The sequence below is a fragment of the Hemicordylus capensis genome, chromosome 4, assembly GCF_027244095.1.
Source record: "Hemicordylus capensis ecotype Gifberg chromosome 4, rHemCap1.1.pri, whole genome shotgun sequence".
Lineage (NCBI taxonomy): Eukaryota > Metazoa > Chordata > Lepidosauria > Squamata > Cordylidae > Hemicordylus > Hemicordylus capensis.
Window position 1 is genome coordinate 68,301,548 of NC_069660.1, and position 21,345 is coordinate 68,322,892.

At 41.0% G+C, this 21,345-nt stretch overlaps 1 protein-coding gene across 25 annotated transcripts in view; it reads right to left on the minus strand.

The window, feature by feature from the left end:
* The window catches only part of NFASC (neurofascin), a 313,180-nt gene that overhangs the window by 112,282 nt on the left and 179,553 nt on the right, over positions 1-21,345 (minus strand). For 20 of the 25 annotated variants that reach the window (XR_008306603.1, XM_053248157.1, XM_053248158.1 and 17 more), the window contains one exon: positions 11,149-11,199. The exons of the other annotated variants lie outside the window; for them this stretch is intronic. Coding sequence is in view for 19 of the 20 variants with exons in the window: in XM_053248157.1 (XP_053104132.1) it covers positions 11,149-11,199 (51 nt within the window). In the remaining variant the exon portion in view is untranslated. The remainder of the gene's footprint in view (positions 1-11,148; positions 11,200-21,345) is intronic. 25 annotated transcript variants of the gene reach the window in all.

Sequence of the window (21,345 nt, forward strand, 5' to 3'; positions counted from 1 at the left end):
ACAATTTGGATTTATTATTATTATTATTATTATTATTATTATTATTATTATTATTATTATTATTATTTTGATTTTAAGGGGAGGGGAGCCAAGATTTTAAAGTGCTTGGGTCTAATGCACTAACATATATCTATGCCTTCTTTGCTTTCCCACATAATGCAATGGAGTCCTGAGTCCCTCAAATTAGTTTATTTTGTAATGAACTAAGTTGCATTATTGTGGTAAAAGACAAATGGCCTTCAAAACAGACACACAACAGGAAGAGCTCCTAACAGAAGGCACACAAAGTAAAAGAGTTTTCCACAGTGCACAGAAGGAGTATGCAAAGGAAGGAAACTGTATAGTCATAAAAATAAAAAACAGTGGTGAACATGGTTGGTTTGGATTAGCAGCAGCTACACAACTGCAAGTTACTTTTGAAGTTTAATAAGGCCTTGTTAACAATGGTATTATCTGGGGTGAACGTCTGCCATTACCCTGGGATATTCAAGGCTGAAAAAGGAAGGAGAATATGTGTTGGAGTTACTGAACCAAAATCTACTTATTCTGAAGAGATGGCCACACACACTGTGAATAGGCAGGCTTAGACCAAAAACATCTACTATATTGATGCAAAACCCATCTTGAATCAACAGTTCAATAATTGCCATATTTCTGGGTAGGAAGTATCAGGATCTCTCATATGAATATGCAGGAAAGAAAAGTGGAGTTAAGAGGATAAACATCCACAACATTAAATTCATTTACAGGACCCACAGCCAGGATGTGACCAAGGACCTCTTTAGGGAATCCAGCTGCTGAAGTTTTCAAACTTTTGTTGAGTCATCACAACAATGTGCAAGATGACAATACACAAGCAAGCTTTTGGTTAGTTAGTTATTTGATTAATAGATTACCAATGCAGGTCAACTCTTGATAGTATTTAGAGGATAAATTTTAAATTGTTTCACAGAATTCCTGATGTAATGAGCTCCCTCCCACTTTAAATGAACCTCTCCACTAACATGATTAGTTCTAATTTTGCTCATGCGCAACTTCAGTAAGCGTTTCAATAGAGCTTGTGCAATAGATATTATTTGTGCTGATGGTTTCAGAATAATTATAATGTGAACATTTTCTTATGACACATCTGTAAATATATTCCTACCTATATTTGGAAAGAGGGCACTGCTAGTTTTTTTACATACATACATACATACATACAAGAAGATCCAACGCAGGCTGGGCACTTGGTGAACTTGACAGATACTTTTTAATAAAGTATCTTTTTAATAATAGTTATTGATTTTTTTTTAAATTAAAAGCTTTTAAATAAAGAAATGGGTAAGGATCTAGCAGGGCATAATACAATCCACCATTATATTAATGACACACATTTTTAAAGGAGAAAGACATTAGTAGTACCTTCCTAGCACATTTAAAGGGTCCACACAAATACACAGGGTAATACCAACTGAAAGTTCCACCTTAACACAAAATACTTTAAAAACATTAGCCGTTTACATGCAGAATGCATCCAGGTTCCAGATCAGGACTTGCAGCTGTTACCAGGGAAAAATATGATACAATTAGTATCCCAATCTTTATTTTAAGAAAAAATATGAGTCTGGTTTGAACAATACCTTTTTCCACAGAACCAGCCCACAGAACTAACAGGGAGATGTACTGAAAATACACTCATCATTATGTCTTTTGTAGATGTCTCAATGTCCTCTTGGTATGTTCCTTTATTGTGTGGGGAGGCAGATCCTCCAAATTGCCCCTCTACAAGTGCTCCAAATACTGTTATTTAAAGCACATATAAAGGGGCATTTAGGACAATCTCCCCACTCCCCAGTTCAATCTCCCCACCCCCCAGTTCATGGGATAAAAGAACGCACTGGGAGAAAGTCAGGATGTCCACAAAAGACATCACAGTGGGTGTTCCCTTGGCGTGTCCTCTTTTTAATCACATGGACTGCAAAACTGTAATCTGAACCGGTCCAATGATACAATGACAGACATCTAAAATAAAGAGCTCCATTCTGTTTAACACATTTCTGTCACTACAAATCAACATATGACCCTAGGTTCCATTTTTGGGCACACTCTTTACAATGAAACAATCCTTAATTTTCTGAATATTAGAATCTTTAATAGTTACTGGATCCAACTCCATTGAATCCAATGAACTGTGAGCAGAAAGAAAACAGCAGATCTCACTGTTCCACAAATGCTTCTGCAAATGTTTACATGAGTACTATAGTATAGTCATTATTGGACTGAGTATCACTTTTCTCATGCAACACTCTACCTTGAGGTATACAACAGTTCTTTGAGCAGAAGACACCTTCCACATCTGCAAGAGCATCTTTAGATCCAATGTTACATCTATTCCACTAAATAAAACTGCCCCACCCTGATGCCCTCTGAAGCCAGCCTTGTGAACTAGCTGTCTCTCTCACCTATTATTTTCCCCATGGTGCTATCCTAATCCATGTGTAATGTCAAGCCCATTGCAGTGGTCAACAAAAGACATCTTTTGCTCCCTACCTGCTGCCTCACAGTGCTAGAGGATTCTTATGGCCGTACTGTAGCTAAATGAGCATCTCCGGATTCAGACACAAATAAAGTATCTGCTCTGTTAGGAAATCCTGCCTCTGTTTTGCTCATGTCCAGAGGCTACCACTGCAATAAAGTAGCCATGGGATGGTAAACACACAGTATAATCCTAAACAAACTGCTCCTATCTTACACACTACACATATACAAAACTTTTTTCCATAAGCCCCCTAAGAATCCAGTTTACTTGCTGAGGGAGCCCTGCAACTTGAAATAATGAAGCTCAGCCAGATGCCAGCTTCTCATCCATCACAGCATGCAAGAGCTGCAGAACCATGCATTTGGCATAAATCCTCTTAATGGGATTAAAAAATGTGTGAGGAAAATAGATTATACTTTACTAAATTTCATGCTTCTCTACAATAAGATATTATTCATATGCTTCCATGAGCAAAATTATTCTAAGAGAAAATCAGAAGAGTGTGGAACAGGACATAAACAGTATCAAGGACCTTAGCTTCTAATTTAATTCAAAACAGAGCTTCTAGAATAGTGTTGCGCAAACCTATGACACCAGGGCAGAAGTTGTCCTCCCCCCTCCCCTGGATTAACATGGGAGCCACATTTCACTTAGACTGGGGAAAAACATATCTCAATAAGTAACCAGAATAATGGGCAGACATCTTCCTTACAAGTGCAGGATAGTCCAGATAATATTGCTTCCAAGAGCCAGTAGGCCTTGCCTAATTGTCAGTTAGGATTCAGAGAAGGGAATGGCAATCTTTAGAGCAGGGGTGGCCAACTGAGACTTTCTCGTTGTTGGATTTCAACTCCCACAACCCCCAGCAACAATGAATAATTGCTGAGAATCACGAGAGTTGTAGTCAACTCCCAACAACAGCTGGAGAGCCTCAGATTGGCCATCCTTGTTTTAGAGATTCTCTGTCAGTCACTGAGTAGACTGTACCAAAGAATCCTGATGCACCTTTGTTCCTCTTTTGAATGGTGACACTGCCAGTGTACTGGCAGAGAGAGGGGGGAATGAATGCTACTGAACAGAGCCTCCACACTCTGAGGAATAAAGAATCCAACATAGTGACTGAATGTTTCAAGGCACACTTCAGTCTCTCTTGCGACACACCAGCATGCCCTGGTAGATTGTAAGGATCACTGCTCCAGACATTTAGAGTTTTTAGAGGACTACAACAGTATACTCCACTGTCTCCCTCACCCATTTAGACTGAAGTTATATTTGTAGACACTGAGCAAGTGTGTATGCATTTCCCACCCTCATACAGACCAGGCCTTCAGAACCTCAATAAACCCTTGATGTAGCTGTGAATAAAATCCACTCTGTGTTACTATGTAATGAATAAACATCTCAAGGATAAAAATAAGACATTATCAAGTACGTTTAAAAGTAAAGATGTGCCATCGAGTCGGTGTCGATTCCTGGAGACCACAGAGCCATGTGCTTTTGTTTGGTAGAATACAGAAGGGGTTTACCATTGCCATCTCTCACAGAGTATGAGATGATGCCTTTCAGCATCTTCCTATATTGTGGCGGCCTGATGTAGGTGTTTCCCATAGTCTGGGAAACATACCAGTGGGGATTCAAACCGGCAACCTCTTGCTCCCTAGGCAAGTTACTTCCCTGCTGCGCCATTAGGTGGCTATCAAGTACCCTTAGCATAGCTCAAAACGTGCACAGTTTCATGGACCTCGATGGGCCTCCCTTCATATATAATAATGAGACAACCATGAACAATATGCAAGTGTTACAGAAAAGCATGCAGGGGGGACACAGTTCAGAAGCACTAGTAAAACTAGTGCTTCCTCTGTTAACTTGCACCTCCTCTTTGAGGTAAGGTAAAGGTAAAGTGTGTTGTTGAGTCAATGTTGACACCTGGCAACCACAGAGCCCTGTGGTTTTCTTTGGTAAAAAACAGAAAACAGGAGGGATTTATCATTGCCATCTCCCGCACAGTATGAGATGATGCCTTTCAGCATCTTCCTATATCACTGCTGCCTGTTATAGATGTTTCCCATAATCTGGGAAACATACCAGTGGAGATTCGAACCGCCAACCTCTGGCTTGCTAATCAAGTCATTTCCCTGCTGCGCCGTTAGGTGGCTCCTTTTTGAGGTACTTCCTGTTTTGGAGGAAGCTGATATCTGGAAGTGACCTCACAATGTCTGGTACCATGCGCGGGGGGAAATCTGCTCTTGCGTCTCATGACTAAGAGGATTCCCAATCCTTCAGGACTGGCCTGGAGGCACAGGAACTGGACTCAATTTCCAGATGACTACTGAAAGCAATATTGGAGATTTTAATGGCTTGATATTGTGTAAAATTTTCTCCCCCTTGGGGGAAGAGGAAGAAAAACCCTCCAGAGCTTACACAGATAGCAGGCTTTACTACAGGTTTACTACGAGACTTTACTGAGAGTTCAAATTTGTCAAAACAAACAAACAAAAAGCAGATTTTTTTTTACCCTGAGCATAAACCAGGCTAGGCTCTAATGACAATAAAAAACCTGAATCATGTGTGAAATGCTCCCCAATATCTTGCACGGACTTCAGCACAAATCCGGCCAATGTGCAAACGCACACCCTCCATTCCAGGCTAAAAGCCCCATCTGGAAATGCTCCTGGAACAGCTTCAGAGTAGACAACAAAATATGGATTTTTTTATTTTTATTTTTAGAAAACAGCAAATATAACAGGGCAGCATCTCAACAAGTACTTTTACAAACAGAAGATGTTTCACTCCTGCAAGGATGAGAAGGGCAATTTTCACCAATCCCTCCTTCCTTCTGTACTCCCCAAACTATGTCCCTGAGGGCTCCCCAACTCTCAAGAAAATATTCTCAGTTTACATGGAGACTGAAGAGGGATCAGTGAAAATTGCACTTCTCCGCATTGTGTGAACAGAGCATCCTCCATTTGTGCAAATACTAGCTGGGATGCTGCCCAATGTGTTTCAAGCTGGGGCATTCTTTATCAGGGGATATTAAGAATAACTAGCTGAGCCAGGCACAGAGCATCTGCACCTCCTGCTGGCCAACCCACCTGCTGCCACCTTTTTCTCCCCCCCCCCCGCCCCTGGCTGGCCGACCCACTTCTTCTCTCCCCCACCTGCTTCTCCACCCCCACTTTCTGGCTGGCCTGCTTCTTATCCTTCACCTCGCTTTCCAGCTGGCCTGCTTCTCCCCCCCCCCACTTTCTGGCTGGCCAGCTGGCCGGCTTCTTCTCCCCGCCGCCCCCCCACCCGCTTTCTGGCCAGCTGCCATTTTCTTTGTCAGCCGGCTGCTGCTGCAGCCGACATTTTCTTCCCTCCCACCCATCCCGTGGCTATCTGGCAGTTCTCTGAACTCTCGCGAGAGCTGCCACACATGGGTTTAGCCACAGGTATGCCTTAAGAGAATTAAATATATAGAAAGTTGTGGGGGAAAATACCTTTTCAATAATGGGCTTCTAAAGATGGGCCTGACCAGGTTTGATTTCTCCCTGAAACAGCTTTAAAACTCAGTTCTCTAATAACAAGCAAACTCTCTTTCCACACTTTGCTACCCTTTACATATTGAAGGAGCGCATTCTGAGCTGCTTCCCTGTGGGTTCAGCCCATGGTGCTCCTGTAGCACTGACAGGCCCATAAGCATGTGGACAGTGCTGATCACATTGGCTTTTGAAGCTCCACTGAAAGAGCTGGTGCTGATTCAACAGAAAAGGACCATACGACTGGCCCTCCGCACATGGTTGTGCATTTTCTTTTTAGCAGATAGATTTAAATGATTCTGTCATAACAATATTGCACACTGATTAGCCCAAATAACATACTAGTTTTAGGTCCACAATTATCTTCTAAGGTCAGGCTGCATGTTCAGCATGTTTTGCAATAATAACCTTTTTTTTAAAAAAAGTAAATAACCAGCATATCAAGGCCAGATGTGGACTGGGACCATGTTAGGGGGAGGGATTTTTTTAAACTATGATGATCCCTACCACTATGATCCCAAACTTGATCACGCACCCCACCCCCCATGCTTATTTGCTAAGGAAAAATGGTTTGAAACACCCATCTACCCACAGGTGTGGCCCCAGTCCACAGGGAGCAACCACGTGGCTGCAAAGCACATGCTTTAAGTAACATGTAGCTGGACCCTTAGTCTCACCTTGGGGACACTTGAGACAGTGTTATGCAACAATCACTACTCCTAGGGAATTGAATTTTATTTGCAATCTCCTTTGCAACAGCTGTCCTCTATGAGCAACTCAAGGGCATTCCCAATTCTAATTAAAGAAGCATTTCTTGTGAACATGTTAGGCTCCCGGCACTTTGAAGGGAGAGATGGGAGTCAGAAGGCCCAGTTCTAAACAGAAATGCTGACAAATTTCCCCAATTTTAATTGAACTCCAAATATGTTAAGCCTCAGGAAAACGTCCACTGACATGCTCTCTTTGCAGCTTTTGCCAAGACCCTGCAGAACCATCCCATCCACACTTGCTGGCAATGTCTTCTATGTTGGTAAGGCCTTTCGTGCATAGTAGAATATTTATCTCTTCAAATAATCATCATTACAATTCTACAGGACATAATGGCTGTTCCTTAACCAGATAACACAGCTCTGCAGTGCTCCATCTAGCTTGATCTGCACATTATGTACAAGGCCAGTGTCAGCACAAGACACACTTGGACAGCTGCTGCGGTTTTAGGACTCCAGGAGGCCCACTGCGGATGCCTGCCCTGACTCTCTGGGTAAAACTGGGCCCCAGCCAGCAACCCATGGCTATTGGCTAGGTCAGTGGGTCCCATGGTGGAACCCATGGCTATTGGTTAGGTCAGCAGTTCCTAACTATTGGTCAGGACAGTGATTCATGTACCCAGGGATACACAAACTCCTGGGGGTAATTTTAAGGCTTGCAGGGGTACTCAGAGCCCTCCCAACTCACTTATGTTGCCTCCTGATCAGAGGGCTTGACTATTATTCTCCCTGGCTTATATCTAGAAGTTACTCATGAGTAGTGCTATTGAGATTAGTGTGAGTACTTGTGAGTAATTTAGTCTGGATGTAAGCCAATGATTGTAATAGTCTGTCTCATAACTATAAGATTTACATTTCTGTGCAAGTGTGCGCGTATACATGCACACTAAAAAATCTCTATGGGGTACCTGATCTGAAGGTTTTAGATATAAGGGGCACACCTGTTTTTAAAAGTCTGAAATCACTTGGGCTAGGAGATCCCATGTTGTGATGGCAGACACAGGTTTATGTAATTATAGATAAGCCGACAACAGCAGTAGAAACTGGCAGCTGTACCCACCATGCTTTTCCTCCACAGTGGAGAATGTTTTCACGCTACCTCGGGCATGGAGTTGGGGCAACATGACAGGTAGCAAGCATCAACAACAATGTTGTTACTGGTGTTGTAGGCCCATCAAGAATGAAAGAAACCCACATCTGTAACTGTGGAAAACAAGAGGAGCCAACCCAAGGTAACCTTGCTGAGGGCTCCCTCATATTTGAAGTCAACCCTGAGTCTGTATCTTGACAGCTTGGCCTGGAAAAAGTGGCAGGAAAATTAAAATCTTTAGTAGCCAGAGTGAAATTAAGGTCTTGAGTGTCTACAGTTTTTCATAATTAATTTATTTACAATACTTGTTTACAATACTTGTATACTGCTTTCAGCTATAATAGTTCGCAAAGTGGTTCACAATAATAAAATCAGTGTTATAGGTAGATGGTATTGCCCTCACAGTTTAGGAAAGTATCTAATTCAACTACTTACTACTAGTTTAAACCTTAAATTTAGGCAGCTGGAGAGGATTAAGGAAACAAAAATTCTGAAGGGAAGTAAGAAAACTACACAGTTCTTCATTTTGTTTTTAAAATACAAACACTTAGCTAATGCTTCTGAGTGGCATCTTTCTACCTTACATTCTACATGTCATAAACAAGGTAGTGGGAAAATAAAGCCTGCTCCATTTCAGAATAGCAGTAAGGTCCCACATGCAATTATAAATGCATCTTTTGTGCTTCTGTTTCATTGTTTTAATTGAAAGAGCAGCCATGCGGAGGAGGAAAATCAGGATCAGGACCTGTGATGCACAGGGAGGTGATATTTAACCCTTTCCTCTCATTTTCTGTTGAGACTATGGTGTAAGGGGAAAGAGTTAAATGCCCCTTCTGTATGCACAGCAGTCCTGATTGCCCCCCTACCACAGCTGTTATTTGAAAGAAACATGATAAAATGGAAGCCCTGATGGCACATTCAGCATCAAGTGTATACTCTAAGACGCATACACAAGAAAGAGTAGGGCAGTTCCAGGAACCTATAGAGATGGACTAGTCAAAAGGTAGGGTTGGCATATGGCAGGCAGCTTGATCTGAGCAGAGGAAGCTGCAGCAAAATCAAAATCAAGGTGGATGTGGAGAGGGAGAGAAATCTACCTATCACTTCTATCCCCACCACTTCTGCTACAACCCAAGATGAATGGTGGCATCCTGCAGTGGATGTGGCCTTTTCAGGTTCACCTTGTATCGGGAGAGAGAATTCTCCCTTCTTGCTTCACCTTGAGGCTAGTCTGCTTTAAATAAAGAAGAGCTCCTGAATGGCAGGAGCCCTGCCAGCTACATCACTGCTGCCACCACTGCAGGAGAAAAGTGTAAGTGAGAGATGGAGGCAGTTCTGGAGAACCACTCCTGACCCATTGTTTTGCACCACCACACCTTACATCTTTAGGCTTATATGACCGCAACAAGACCAAACTATCCGGCATGTATAAGAAGGAAGTACCTATGCTCCCCAAGATTCATCAATGATGTCCCAAGGTCTTTCCACAGACTCAAAATTAAACCATGGTTGATTTTGGACAAGGCAGATCATGCTTTTACATCTTGGCTTCTACACAATATTCTAAGTCTCTACTGAATGACCATGGTGTGACATCAGAATGAAGGGGAGCAGGGAAGAAAGGGGCAAATTGCTCTGCTTTGGCAGAGGCTGATATTCCTGCACCTCATTTTTGCTAGATGCACATAAATTGGCTAGATCAACTGGCTAGATCAATATTTGCCTAGATGTGAGCTGCAAAAAAAGAAAGAAAAGAAAGGAGTATACTGTCCTCAAAGAACGGAGCGGCGGGGGTGGTGGTGGTCCTGAACTCCCCCCCCCTCAAAAAAATGGTTTCACAAAACAGTGAACCAGTTCTACAAGGTGAAAGAGACTGATTGCCTTGTTGGTATCTTTCACTTTAGAAAAGCAACTAAATTAGTCTTCCCACACTGTACAATGGAGAAATGCACAACTTCCAAGGATCTTTTTTTTTTAAGTTAACAAAATGCTGTCAGAATAATTATATTGGGAATAATTCTGTTTGCAACTTGTGCACAAATAAATAATCTCCAACAGATTACCTGCATACAAAATATTGTAGCTTGAATTCTGGGAACATGAGAGCTCTCTGCAACAAGAGCACAACCTTGAGATGGTAGATGTGGATTGTATGCACAAATTAGTGCACATTAAACATACATTTGTTTTTCATTTGTTGTGCAGAGGTCCTGAATGAAAGATGCACACCATTTGCTGCATTTGTGTTAGAAAATAGCAGAAGTCTCTACTCATACATCCAGACTTTTAAAAAAATCACTTTGTTTCTATTTTCTCAAAACTCTCCCCCTACTGAAATAAATCCCCCTGCAATTGTTTACATTATCACACCATTTGCACACCATTTTCAAGCTACTGCAGAAGAATGACTGTGCCCCAGGGGAGCAGAGTGATTATATATCTGAAGCACAATTTATAATGCAGACTTCCCCCAGTGTAGTATTCTCCAAAGGACGTTTTTCCCCACTTAGACACAAAGAGGAAAGAACAGAGAATCTTTTGAAGCATTCAATAAACATTCAACACCACAGGTCTTGAAGCCTGCAAGAAAAATAAAGGTTTTTTTCTCTTTATCTATGCCAGTATGCAATCATAGTTATTACAGATGTTTGTTTTTAAATGGACAGAACAAAAATATACATAATCTTTTCTTAGTAGTAAAGGATCTTGTTGTTGTCTATGTGAATTTGGTAATATCTTGTTGGAGGGTATTGCCTTGGAAGCTAGGTGATGTTTAGATCTATACCGTCCAAACAATGAGGTTCAGATAACAAGGGATTACAGGGTTCCGCAGTATTAAATAACCTGACTACTGTGTGACATGTTTAAAAAGCTCCAACTGAATAGGCTGATTTTTGTTACATATATCCAGTACAATAATAATAATAAAATCAATTCAACACAGTATGAATAAAGTGCATCATCACAAATACACACCACTTGGAGAACATTAATTCAACCAATATAACACTGGGAGCATCTACCACGACAAGGAGACAGATTTTGGATTCTGAAGACTAAACAAGTGCATTTCATGGGGTTTGTGTTGTTGATATGCAGATGTATAATATAAATATATGATTTTAATATGTCTATGAAACTGCCTTGCTAGTTTCACTGACCGACCAATAAGTGATGTTAACACAATAGTAAGTCAGGTTAGGTACAGAGGAGTTAGAGTGTGACGTTCTCCAGAAGTCAGTGTTGACTCACCCCTGTGTATGTCAGTGTGATTTCGAAAGGACGTTTCATTATGGGGATGCTCTGTAATAAACAAAAGAACATGAGCGTACCAAAGGCAACAAAGCATGCACCGAGTAACCAAAGACGTAATGGAGAGGAGGGGCACAAAAGGAAAATTAAAACACATGTAACAGAAATTAAGAATAAATAAATAAATAAATAAAAGCAAGAGGAGCAATGCCACACAAATAACATTCCAAAAAACCTCAACACAATTTGGAAGCGAACAAAAACAGCAACCAAAGACAGCTATTAAAGAAGAAAAGACTGCTCATCTCTACAAAATGTAGAAACATGTTGATTGGGTTTTTTAAAGGAAGAACACATACAATTGAAATATCCGCAAAAGTTTTCAAAAACATTTATTGAATTTTTGTGTTGGACTTTAGGTATGAGAAAGTCTTCAGTAACTTTGTAACATCCAACATCCAGTTCGATCTTTGAGAAGAGATCATTATCTCTTTTAATGTCATTAGATTTTCTAAAATACATGAGAAAAACAAGATATTCCTGCTACTCCATTCCAAGCACAAATTGATTGAGGTCAGCCAAGAGACTGCTTTAACAGGGAAGAGAGGAGTTAAAAATAAAATAAAAAATATATGTTGGCTGACATGTTCCTCAGTGTAACGCGGGCAGTACAAACCTGTCTACATGAGGTTCTAAATTAGGAGTTCCCAATCTGTGGTACTCCAGATGTTGCTGAACTACAGCTCCAACCATCCCCAGCCACCATGAATTGTCACTGGGGATGATGGGAATTATGGTTCAGCAACATCTGGAGTACCACAGCCTGGGAATCTCTGCTCTATATCACCTAGCAAATGTGTTGCATAAGAGGGCAGAACTGGCACTGCTGACTTGTGCAATTGCATGTTGCATGCTGCTTCCATTTTCCCCAATGGAAGTAGAACACAATGTGTGATCACACAAGAGTCAGTAGTACTAGTACTGCTCTCTTGCACAGCAACATCGCCAGGCGATTTAGAGTTCTACAGCAGTGCAGGCAGGTCTGTACTGTCTGCATTATGCTGCGGAACATGTCAAGTAGTAAGATTTTAATCAATCACATAAGCATTATTAGAATGGAATTGTGTTTCATTTTTTAAGGTAATATTTACCAAGAAATATTCTATTAAAAGTTATCAAAACAATTCAAATAATAAATAAATAATAATGTCCCCTGTCCCCAAAGGGCTCACAGTCTAAAAAGAAATAGAATGTAGACACCAGCAACAGCCACTGAGGGATGCTGTGCTGGGGATGGAGAGGGCCAGTTGCTTTCCCCTTGCTAAATCTAAAAGAATCACCACTTTGAAAGGGTGCTAGTCAACAATACATACGTGGGATAAAACTACAGGTAGCTGTGTGAGTCCATCCAGTAGGAAAAGTTTCCAGTAGTAACAGTAGGTTCACTTTTAAAAAAAAATGCTTTCCAGCTCCTGAGAACTCTTCTCCAGGTTGCATGGGACAGGGAGGAAAAGAAGCTGCAGATGATGGTAAAGTTCCAAAGTCTGCGGTTTGTAACAGTCTGAAGGCAGAATACAGGAGAACAGCCATTGCTTTGTTCTCCCAGTAGTTCTTGGTGCAACCTGGATTCTGTTTTGCACCCAAAGCAATTTAACCAAATTTAGTCTGCATAATACCTCCTGCCTCTCATTTTAAGGCTGTTACAAATTGTTGCCAGGAGATTCTCCACAATGCCCAGCTTTCTCACCCCTCTCCTTCCTTCCTTCTTTCCTATCCAGCTTGAATGAAAGTTCTGAGAAACTCAAAAATTTGCTCGCTTCTTTGTAACATTTTAAATGGACCTCGTAAACATATTACCATACGGTTACTTTTGCACATATGCTACTGATCCTCTCTTAACTGAAGAGTTCATACCTTCTAGATAAAGATTTCTTTTCCTGGGCACTGAGTTACTTGAAGAGCTCATTGTTTTTCTCTTAACATCTGTGAACTCTAGAGTCCAATTTGGCACCTACATTCAATAAATAGCCCCAGGCCAGCAAACAGTCCTCATCATGGAGTCTCTAGAGCAGGGCTGCTCAACTTCGGCCCTCCTGCAGATGTTGCCCTACAACTCCCATAATCCCTGGCTATTGGCCACTGTGGCTAGGGATTATGGGAGTTGTAGTCCAAAAACAGCTGGGGGGCCTAAGTTGAGCAGGCCTGCTCTAGAGAGTGTGGAATCTATATGCAGAATCACAGAATTATGAGAAAAGTAGCCTAGTGCAAAGGTTGCCAACCTTGTGTCCCCAGATGTTGTTGGACTACAGCTCCCATAATCCCCAGCCACAACGGTCTTTGGTCTAGTGTATCGTGTGAATCCAATAAAAATTGATTTAAAAAATGGTTGTAAAGGGGGAAAAGCTAGGAGAGCTGGTATGGGGGAGAAGGAAAAAAACAGTGCTCTGTGAACAATATGGGGAATGATAAGACTGGAGTGGTGGTGGGCTTGGGCTACCCTGCCAACCCCTATACTAATCTAAGGGGCTATCCTCTGCAAGCAGGATTAAAGAACAGACTACAGATAAATGCAGAGACAGAAGGTTAATTTATTGAAGCTTTTAACATCCTATATGCATAGTGGGTAGTGATGGAGGCTGGTCTATGGGAAATTGACCATCTTGGGAAGCTGGAGGTGAATGGAGCATAACTATTTTGATGGAGGTGAATGGAGCATGAGAGGTGAATGGAGCATGAGCATGACAACTCTGGTTCGTGAACCAAATGGTGTGCCATCTACCAAGCAATGAAACAGCTCAACAGCTGATAGAATAGCTAAGGCAGGCCCAAATGATCTTTAAGAATAAACAGAGCACCACCATTCTGCCAAGCATGGTGTAGTGTCCACTATTCTGAAATATATAGACAGGCATTTCTAAAGCATCCCAACCTTCTGTCCACTTTGAGTCCTTGCGGAGAAGAGGGAGTGAAGGGCTGCTTATGAACCATAACTACCATGGTAGGGAGAGAAAGGGGCATAAATGCAGCGTACATTTATATATTTATATACTGGCCATCCAAAAATGGGCTCAATGTGGTGCACTGAAGGATTTTCTTGTGCGGGCTGTGTTTCTCCAGCCTCCAAGTGGCTGCGCAGCTTGTAATGCCACTTGTGTGAGTGTGCAAGCCACATGTCCAGAACAAGAAACAGGATCATCTGGAGGAAAGGTAGGTGTGATTCTGCCCCTGCTCGCTGGTCGCTGCCCCACTCATAGGTCATACGAAAGGTCTTATTATGTTTTTATAGATGTTGACAATCCAGGCCTGTTCTGCTCAATTAAGGCTAGGGAAAATGTGGAAGAACAATGTAATTCCATCCTACCAAGAGAAGACAATTTTTCTGTCTCTCAATATATTTGAATGTAAAGCCTAGTGGCTGACTTCCTGACTAAGTTGCTCAATGGAAGTCCTACTGAAATTAACCAGTCCTATAAATTTCAATAGGACTTTTGTTGAGTAATTTAGTTAGGATGTCAGCCACCAATTGTAACTGAACTTGCCTCTAAATTACTGCATACAGGATCACAGCTGCTATGTGCATTTGCTTCCCTTTCAGATGAGATAATGAATCATAACAAGAAAGCAGCAACTTTCATTAATCCAGACAAGTTAACATTTGCTAGTACAAAATATGAACAATATTACAATACAAAACACTGCACAACTATGCTGGTTTAAGAAACAAGAAAGTAATTTGAGACACAGAAAGATAATTCCTTTGAACTTCTTTTACTTCCCTTTTGCAAGCACAATAAAAATTATATTACCTATATTTAATTTCTTGAACTTTCCTATACAAGTAATCTATGCAAAATTACTTTGTCTGGGCAACAACAGGCTGCATCTACCCATATTATAGAAATTAATGGTTACAGATTTATATAGAGAAATCTGTATAAAGAATCTATTTAGCAAATAGATAAAAGAAACTATTTAGCAAATGGGAAGCCATCCTCCACGGAAAGGGCTTCTAGGGAAGGAATTTGCATGCTTTAAAAAAGCAAAGGTTTCCAAATACTTAAAAGGAACTTCAGGATGACTGGTAGATAACATGCAGTAGCCTTAATGAGCCTTTCAAAGAGCTTCTCTTGATTTAGAGGTCCCTAAGTAAGGAGTCGGAATAAGCATATATTATATTTCTTGTTAGGGAAGAGAGCTGGTCTTGAGGTAGCAAGCATGACTTGTCCCCTTAGCTAAGTAGGGTCTGCCCTGGCTGCATAAGAAAGGGAGACTAGAAGTGTGAGCACTGTAAAATATTCCCCTTAGGGGATGGAGCCACTCTGGGAAGAGCATCTAGGTTCCAAGTTCCTTCCCTGGCATCTCCAAAATGGGGCTGAGAGAGATTCCTGCCTGCAACCTAGGAGAAGCCGCTGCTGCCAGCCTATGATCTGACACAGTATATGGTAGCTTCCTACATTCCTTCCTATGTTCCTTTTTTTTTTTTTTGAAGAATTTGTTTCTGCAAAATAAAGCCGTACTTCCCGATGACCTAGAGATACGAAATTTTGCAAATATCTGCCACTTAAGTTAGGTGAATACACTATTTTTTAAAAAAACCAAAAAAAACCCCACAACATTTGAATATGCTTGATCAAAATTTAAATATTTTTTTCTCATTTTTTAAATAAATTCTGAATATCATACTTCTTGATTACCTACAAATACCAAATTTTGCATGAATAATCCTGCCACATAATTAGCTGAATGCACTACTTTTTACACCAGAATATGTTTGGGGAAAGGTTATTAAAAAGTATTTTTAAAAGAAGTAATTCTGAATATAATCATCATTTTATTGTCCTCAACAGATTTTTAACACTCAATAATCAGATCAACAATTCCAAAATGGCATCATGCCCAAGGAAAGCAGGGGGTCTTTCTCAGATCAGATTTACTGTTTTAAATTTACTATATATGGTCATTATTCAATAACATGAATAATGTTTGAAGTTGAAATCCTACAAATTTCAAACTGTTCTTTTACTTGCCTTTTGCAAGCACAATAAAAAAATTATATTACCTATATTTAATTTCTTGAACTTTCCTATATGAGTAATCTATGCAAAATTACTTTGTCTGGGCAACGAAGGGCCACATCTACCCGAATCATAGAAATTAATGGTTACAGATTTGTATAGATATTTTATTGCTCAAATTCTCTCAATTGCTTTGTTCCAATATTCTTCCACTAGACCCAATAGCCTCAGCTGGTATAAGTAAGCTTGCCTGCAGTGCCCCAGAAACACATGGTCTATAAATGTACAAACAATTTTTTTTCTGGATAATTATGTTAATTCACCAAGCATTCTCCTTGAGTTGGTGAGGATTTTTGGAAAAGTTTTCCAAAATACCAAACAGATATATATTCTCAGGATGCTGTTGAAGATGATTATACACAAATAACCCAATTCCTCACCATTTTTTAAAATCCTGTTCACACAAAGTGCAAAGCAAGAACCAAGTGTAAATCATTGCTCTTTCCACTCAGTTCAGCACCGGCTTCAGTAGATTTACTATGCCTTTAAATAAATTGCAAGTAGTAAGTGGAGGATTTCTATCCACATTTCCCCACAAAAGAACTATTTTGAGGCTGCTCAATTCTAAACTGGGCAGTAATTTGCATTAGGGAGCATTTGTACTCCCTAATTCATGATTGCAAAGCACTACCTTAATGCCACCTCTGTTGTTTGCTACAGGATGAGAACAACAACATTCAAATGCACCTTTTGCATGAGAAGGAAGGAGAATATAAAAAAAGAAAGCTATGGGACCAATACTGTCTTTTAATGGATAACTACATGGTCACCTGAGAGTCAACCACACAAGGTATTCTGACTATGAGCAAACACCACTGGCAGTTCAGAAAGAGGCAGCAATTCAAAGGAACAGTTTTCATCCCAGCCTGTGAGGAATTTTGGTGCAACAGAAGCCCTCTTCAGGCATTTAACAAAGTCCATGGGGTGCTGTACTTGAGTACAGTGTCCCAAGAGCAGCTCTGCCCTGGCTGAGCCTCACCTCCCTCCACTGTCCAGGTTTACGTCATGAAGAGATTCTTTCTGTGAATAGGCAGCCTTCCAATCAAAGAAACAATCTTTTACAGTGTTTATCTCTACAGACAAACTCTGCAACCTTGTTCGGTGAAGGGGTGAGTCTTCTTGGAGTGTCAGTGCCAGAGCCTGTGGGTGCATTCAAGTACAGTGTCCCCTGACTTTTCTGAGCATCTGAAGAGTGTTTCTGAGAATTATATATGAAGCAGAGTCATCTCCCATTCAAACCCATGTCTGTAGTCTTTGCACAGCAGCCCACATCTATGCCTGCAAACATTTCCTCGACCTTCTCAGGTTTTATATTAACCTCCCACCTCAACATGCTACTACCACTCTTTCCAAATATGTGGTTTCCATACCAGGCCTGCACTGGCAGTTCGACAACCCCTGAAGGACTGGCATCCAAAAGGGCTGCATAATTTACCTCACAGTTCAGGCAAACCTGAAGGAAGAGCCATGAAAGTGCCAACGGGTTGCAACCTTGGGACCAACTATGAGGGAAAATGTGTTACTTCCACTAGGGCTTGAGGGCAACATTTTTAAAAGAAGTGGGGGAAAGAGACCTTATGCCCAAATATATGAGGCATAAATTGGACCTTATGCCCTAACAAAACCTCAGAACCTGACAAATTGCACTCTAAAGACCAAAATTGCACGGGGATTCCCAACTCTGACAGTCTCTGGGAATTAAGTCCTGGTGCAAAAGACTGTAAGGGATTCTTCATGGCCTTTTAAAGGCTACTTTTTGAACATCAGCTGATGTTTGCCATTAACCAGCTGACTGAAGGGGAAGCAAATTACACTAAACTGAAGTACCTAAAAATGATTTTCAGCTTCAGTATATTTTTCTTTTTCCTACTGCAGCAATTCTTTGTTACCTTTTCCAGAAAAACATAGAGGATCAACTGAACTTTCACCAGGGAAATATATATCTCTACCTTCTAGAATTTCTCAGACAGATCAGAAGACCAATTCCTTTATTATTTTTACATGTTGTTGTAATTACCATAAGCTGAGACCCACTGTACTCAGTTCTGCATGACCATATTAAAAAGGGCTACTTTGATTACCTGGAAGAAGCAACTCTTCCTCTATGTTTTCAAGACTAGAACATTTAAGAAGTCCATGATATTTCCAAATGAAATGAATCAGCAACAACATGTGACCCAGCAAATCGGTTTCAATCTAAGAAAGTATCTCAAAGGCTAATATCTAGAAACCTGCCATCTCTACCCTTTGCCCCTTTCATATACATCAGTTTCATAAGAGGCAACCAAATGTTTAAAGCCCAGTCAAGGAGGAATGCTGAAACTACAAATATTGCAGCTATAAATAGATGTAACGGACAGTAGTGGGTTAAAAAGAAGTCATACAGTTTGCAGACTGCACATCTCTAGCCTCTGCTTCTTTCCTGGGATATCTCTCTCATTAAGCAGCAAGAGGGAATTCTAATTATGCTCCCTCTACATCCCTAGAGAAGATGCTCTTTGCTGGGTTGAAATTGAGGTCATCTTCAAGTAGGCATAGCATGCCAATGCAGTTGCTTTTACTCTGCAAGACATTCTTCCCATGGAGATTGCTGGAAGATGAAAAGCTGAACAGTGCTTATTGTTGATCAATAATTTAGCCCTCTTCTTCATGCCTCTTGGGTTAACTGCGGGTACTGGCTGCCTCAGTGTTTTCAAGGACTTCCTCTCTTTCCACTCCACATATAATAGTCTAAATAATTCAGATTTTGTTTAAATAAGAAAGAAGTACAAGCAAAGGGCTACTCCCCTATATAATCAACCTGAACTAGGGCAAGGAAGGTAACAAGCATCTCTGAACTATGCAGATTTTGTGTTGAGGAACCAGCAACAGCTGCTCTTGCTCTTCTTGTTTGAATGCAATGAGCACATTAGTGGCCAGGTACAATCACTAAGAAAAGGATGGTTCAGACAATACCTTGCTGACTCACATGATTGGAAAGGTGATACAGCAAGCATAACTTGTCCCCATCTTCTGTGCACATCCTGACACCTTCCCAGCAGGTCCCTTTATTGTGTGTGTGGGAAGTCCGAATGGCCATTCTACGAATGCCAAATACTTGTTTAAACTAGTATCTGGAGTTCATGTAGAGCAGCCATTTGGACAAATGCATACTCCCATGCAATAAAGGGACGTGCTGGGAGGATGTCAAGACATCTTCAGAAAACATCACAAGGGGCATGTTCTTGGCACATTTCCTTTCTAACTGCAGGTATTACTTGAACTGGCCCAAAGTGAACAGAGAGTTTCCTCCATTCTTGTACAGGTGCAGAAGAATCTGCAACCTGTAGACATCTAAGAGGAGATGGACCAATAAAGAGTCGCCAGGGCATAGTCCAAGGGCATGATACAGTCATCTTGCTGAAGCTGAGCAGGTCTACATTGGGTCACTGTCTAGTAGGGATGTTCCAAGCTCAGAACATTCCAACTCAAAACAGGCCATTTTGAGTGTTCTGAGCTTAGAACTGAACACCCTTCAAATGAAGGCCCTGTTCTGAGCTCGGAACATTTCAAGCATTCTGATAGCCATTTGGGAATCCAAAATGGCATTCTTCTGGCCTCTGCGTATGTGTGGCAGCCATTTGCATGATCAGCACCACCACCCCGAATGGTTGCCATGGTGCACAGAGGGCAGAAGAGGGCCATTTTGGAATCCAAAATTGCATTCTTCTGGCCTCTTCACTTGTGCAGCAGCCATCTGCATGGTCAGCACCACCATGCAAATGGCTGCCACGTGTGCACAGAGGCCAGAAGAGCACCATTTTGGAGTCCAAAATGGTGCTCGGAATGTTTTGAGTGTTCCAAGCTCATTCCGTTGGAACAACCTGCTCGAGTGGTTGTTCTGATGGAACATTTCCGGTATTTGTGTTCCGTTCCAAGCTTAGAAGGGAATACCAATAGCGTGTCTGGATGAATGACTGCCTAAGAACCCCATGAATGCCACCTTGAATTCCATGATGGCAGGATATAAATGCAATAAATAAATATTCAGTGCCCTCCAGAATGTGCGCATCTTGATGATTGCAGGTGTGCTCAGTGTTCCTGTCAGTGATATCATGGGCAACCCAGAAATGCCCCAAGTTCCATATAGTACTAGAGAAGTGCCTCTGGGCATAAAGAAGGTGGTCAGCATCAGAAGCAGTGATACAAGCGATGACCAGAGTAAGGCTAGATACAAACATTTGCATGCTGAACACACACACACACACACACACACACACACACACACACACACACACACATCCAGACCAAGACAGTCATGACTAAATCTCATTGAAATTAATGGGACTCAGGTCTCCCACTGACGTTCCCTAGCACCTGGTGTCCAAGGCATGCCCCTTTTGGTCCTAAAGGAAGCATACAGCTATCAAGGCTAGTAGCCCTATTACCCATGGACTTATTGAATCCCTTTTAAAAACTGTCTATATTGATGGCCATCTCCATATCCACCAGAAGCGATTTCTACTGCATGTTGTGTTGCTTTTGTCTGTCCTGAATCTCCCAGTATATTTTCTTTTATTTATTACCCCAATATATATTATTCATTAATAGAACTTATACTCTCACCTTTCTATCATAGATATTCAGACGGGCAAATAACAATCCCATAAACATATTACCACATACAGTACTGCAGGAATACTACCAATATATCTTTTTCTTAAAATGACAGATATGCAGAAATTGGCCAGTATGGACATAAAGCTACAACCTGTTCTGAAGATATATCAGACATATCACAGATGTCTCTGAAACCTTCTTCCTTCACTATTAGTATTTTTTTAATTACATACCCAACTAGCAGAGCTGTTTTAACAATACAGTTTGAACACCATGTAAGCTGCCCTGAGCTTTTTGGACAGAATACCAAATGTGATCAATAAAATTTAAAACATACATTTTCATGTCTTTTCAAACATGTATCAAGGGGGAAAGCACACACACAACCGAGGAAATGCCACCTTAAAAAAAATGCTCTCATGTTTGCAAGGACAAGGTTTCTCAGAAAATTGCTGGCATAGGAAGGTAAAGGAAGGATCTTGCTCAAACAGCTCCAGTCCAGCAGGTCAACGTAAATACTTAC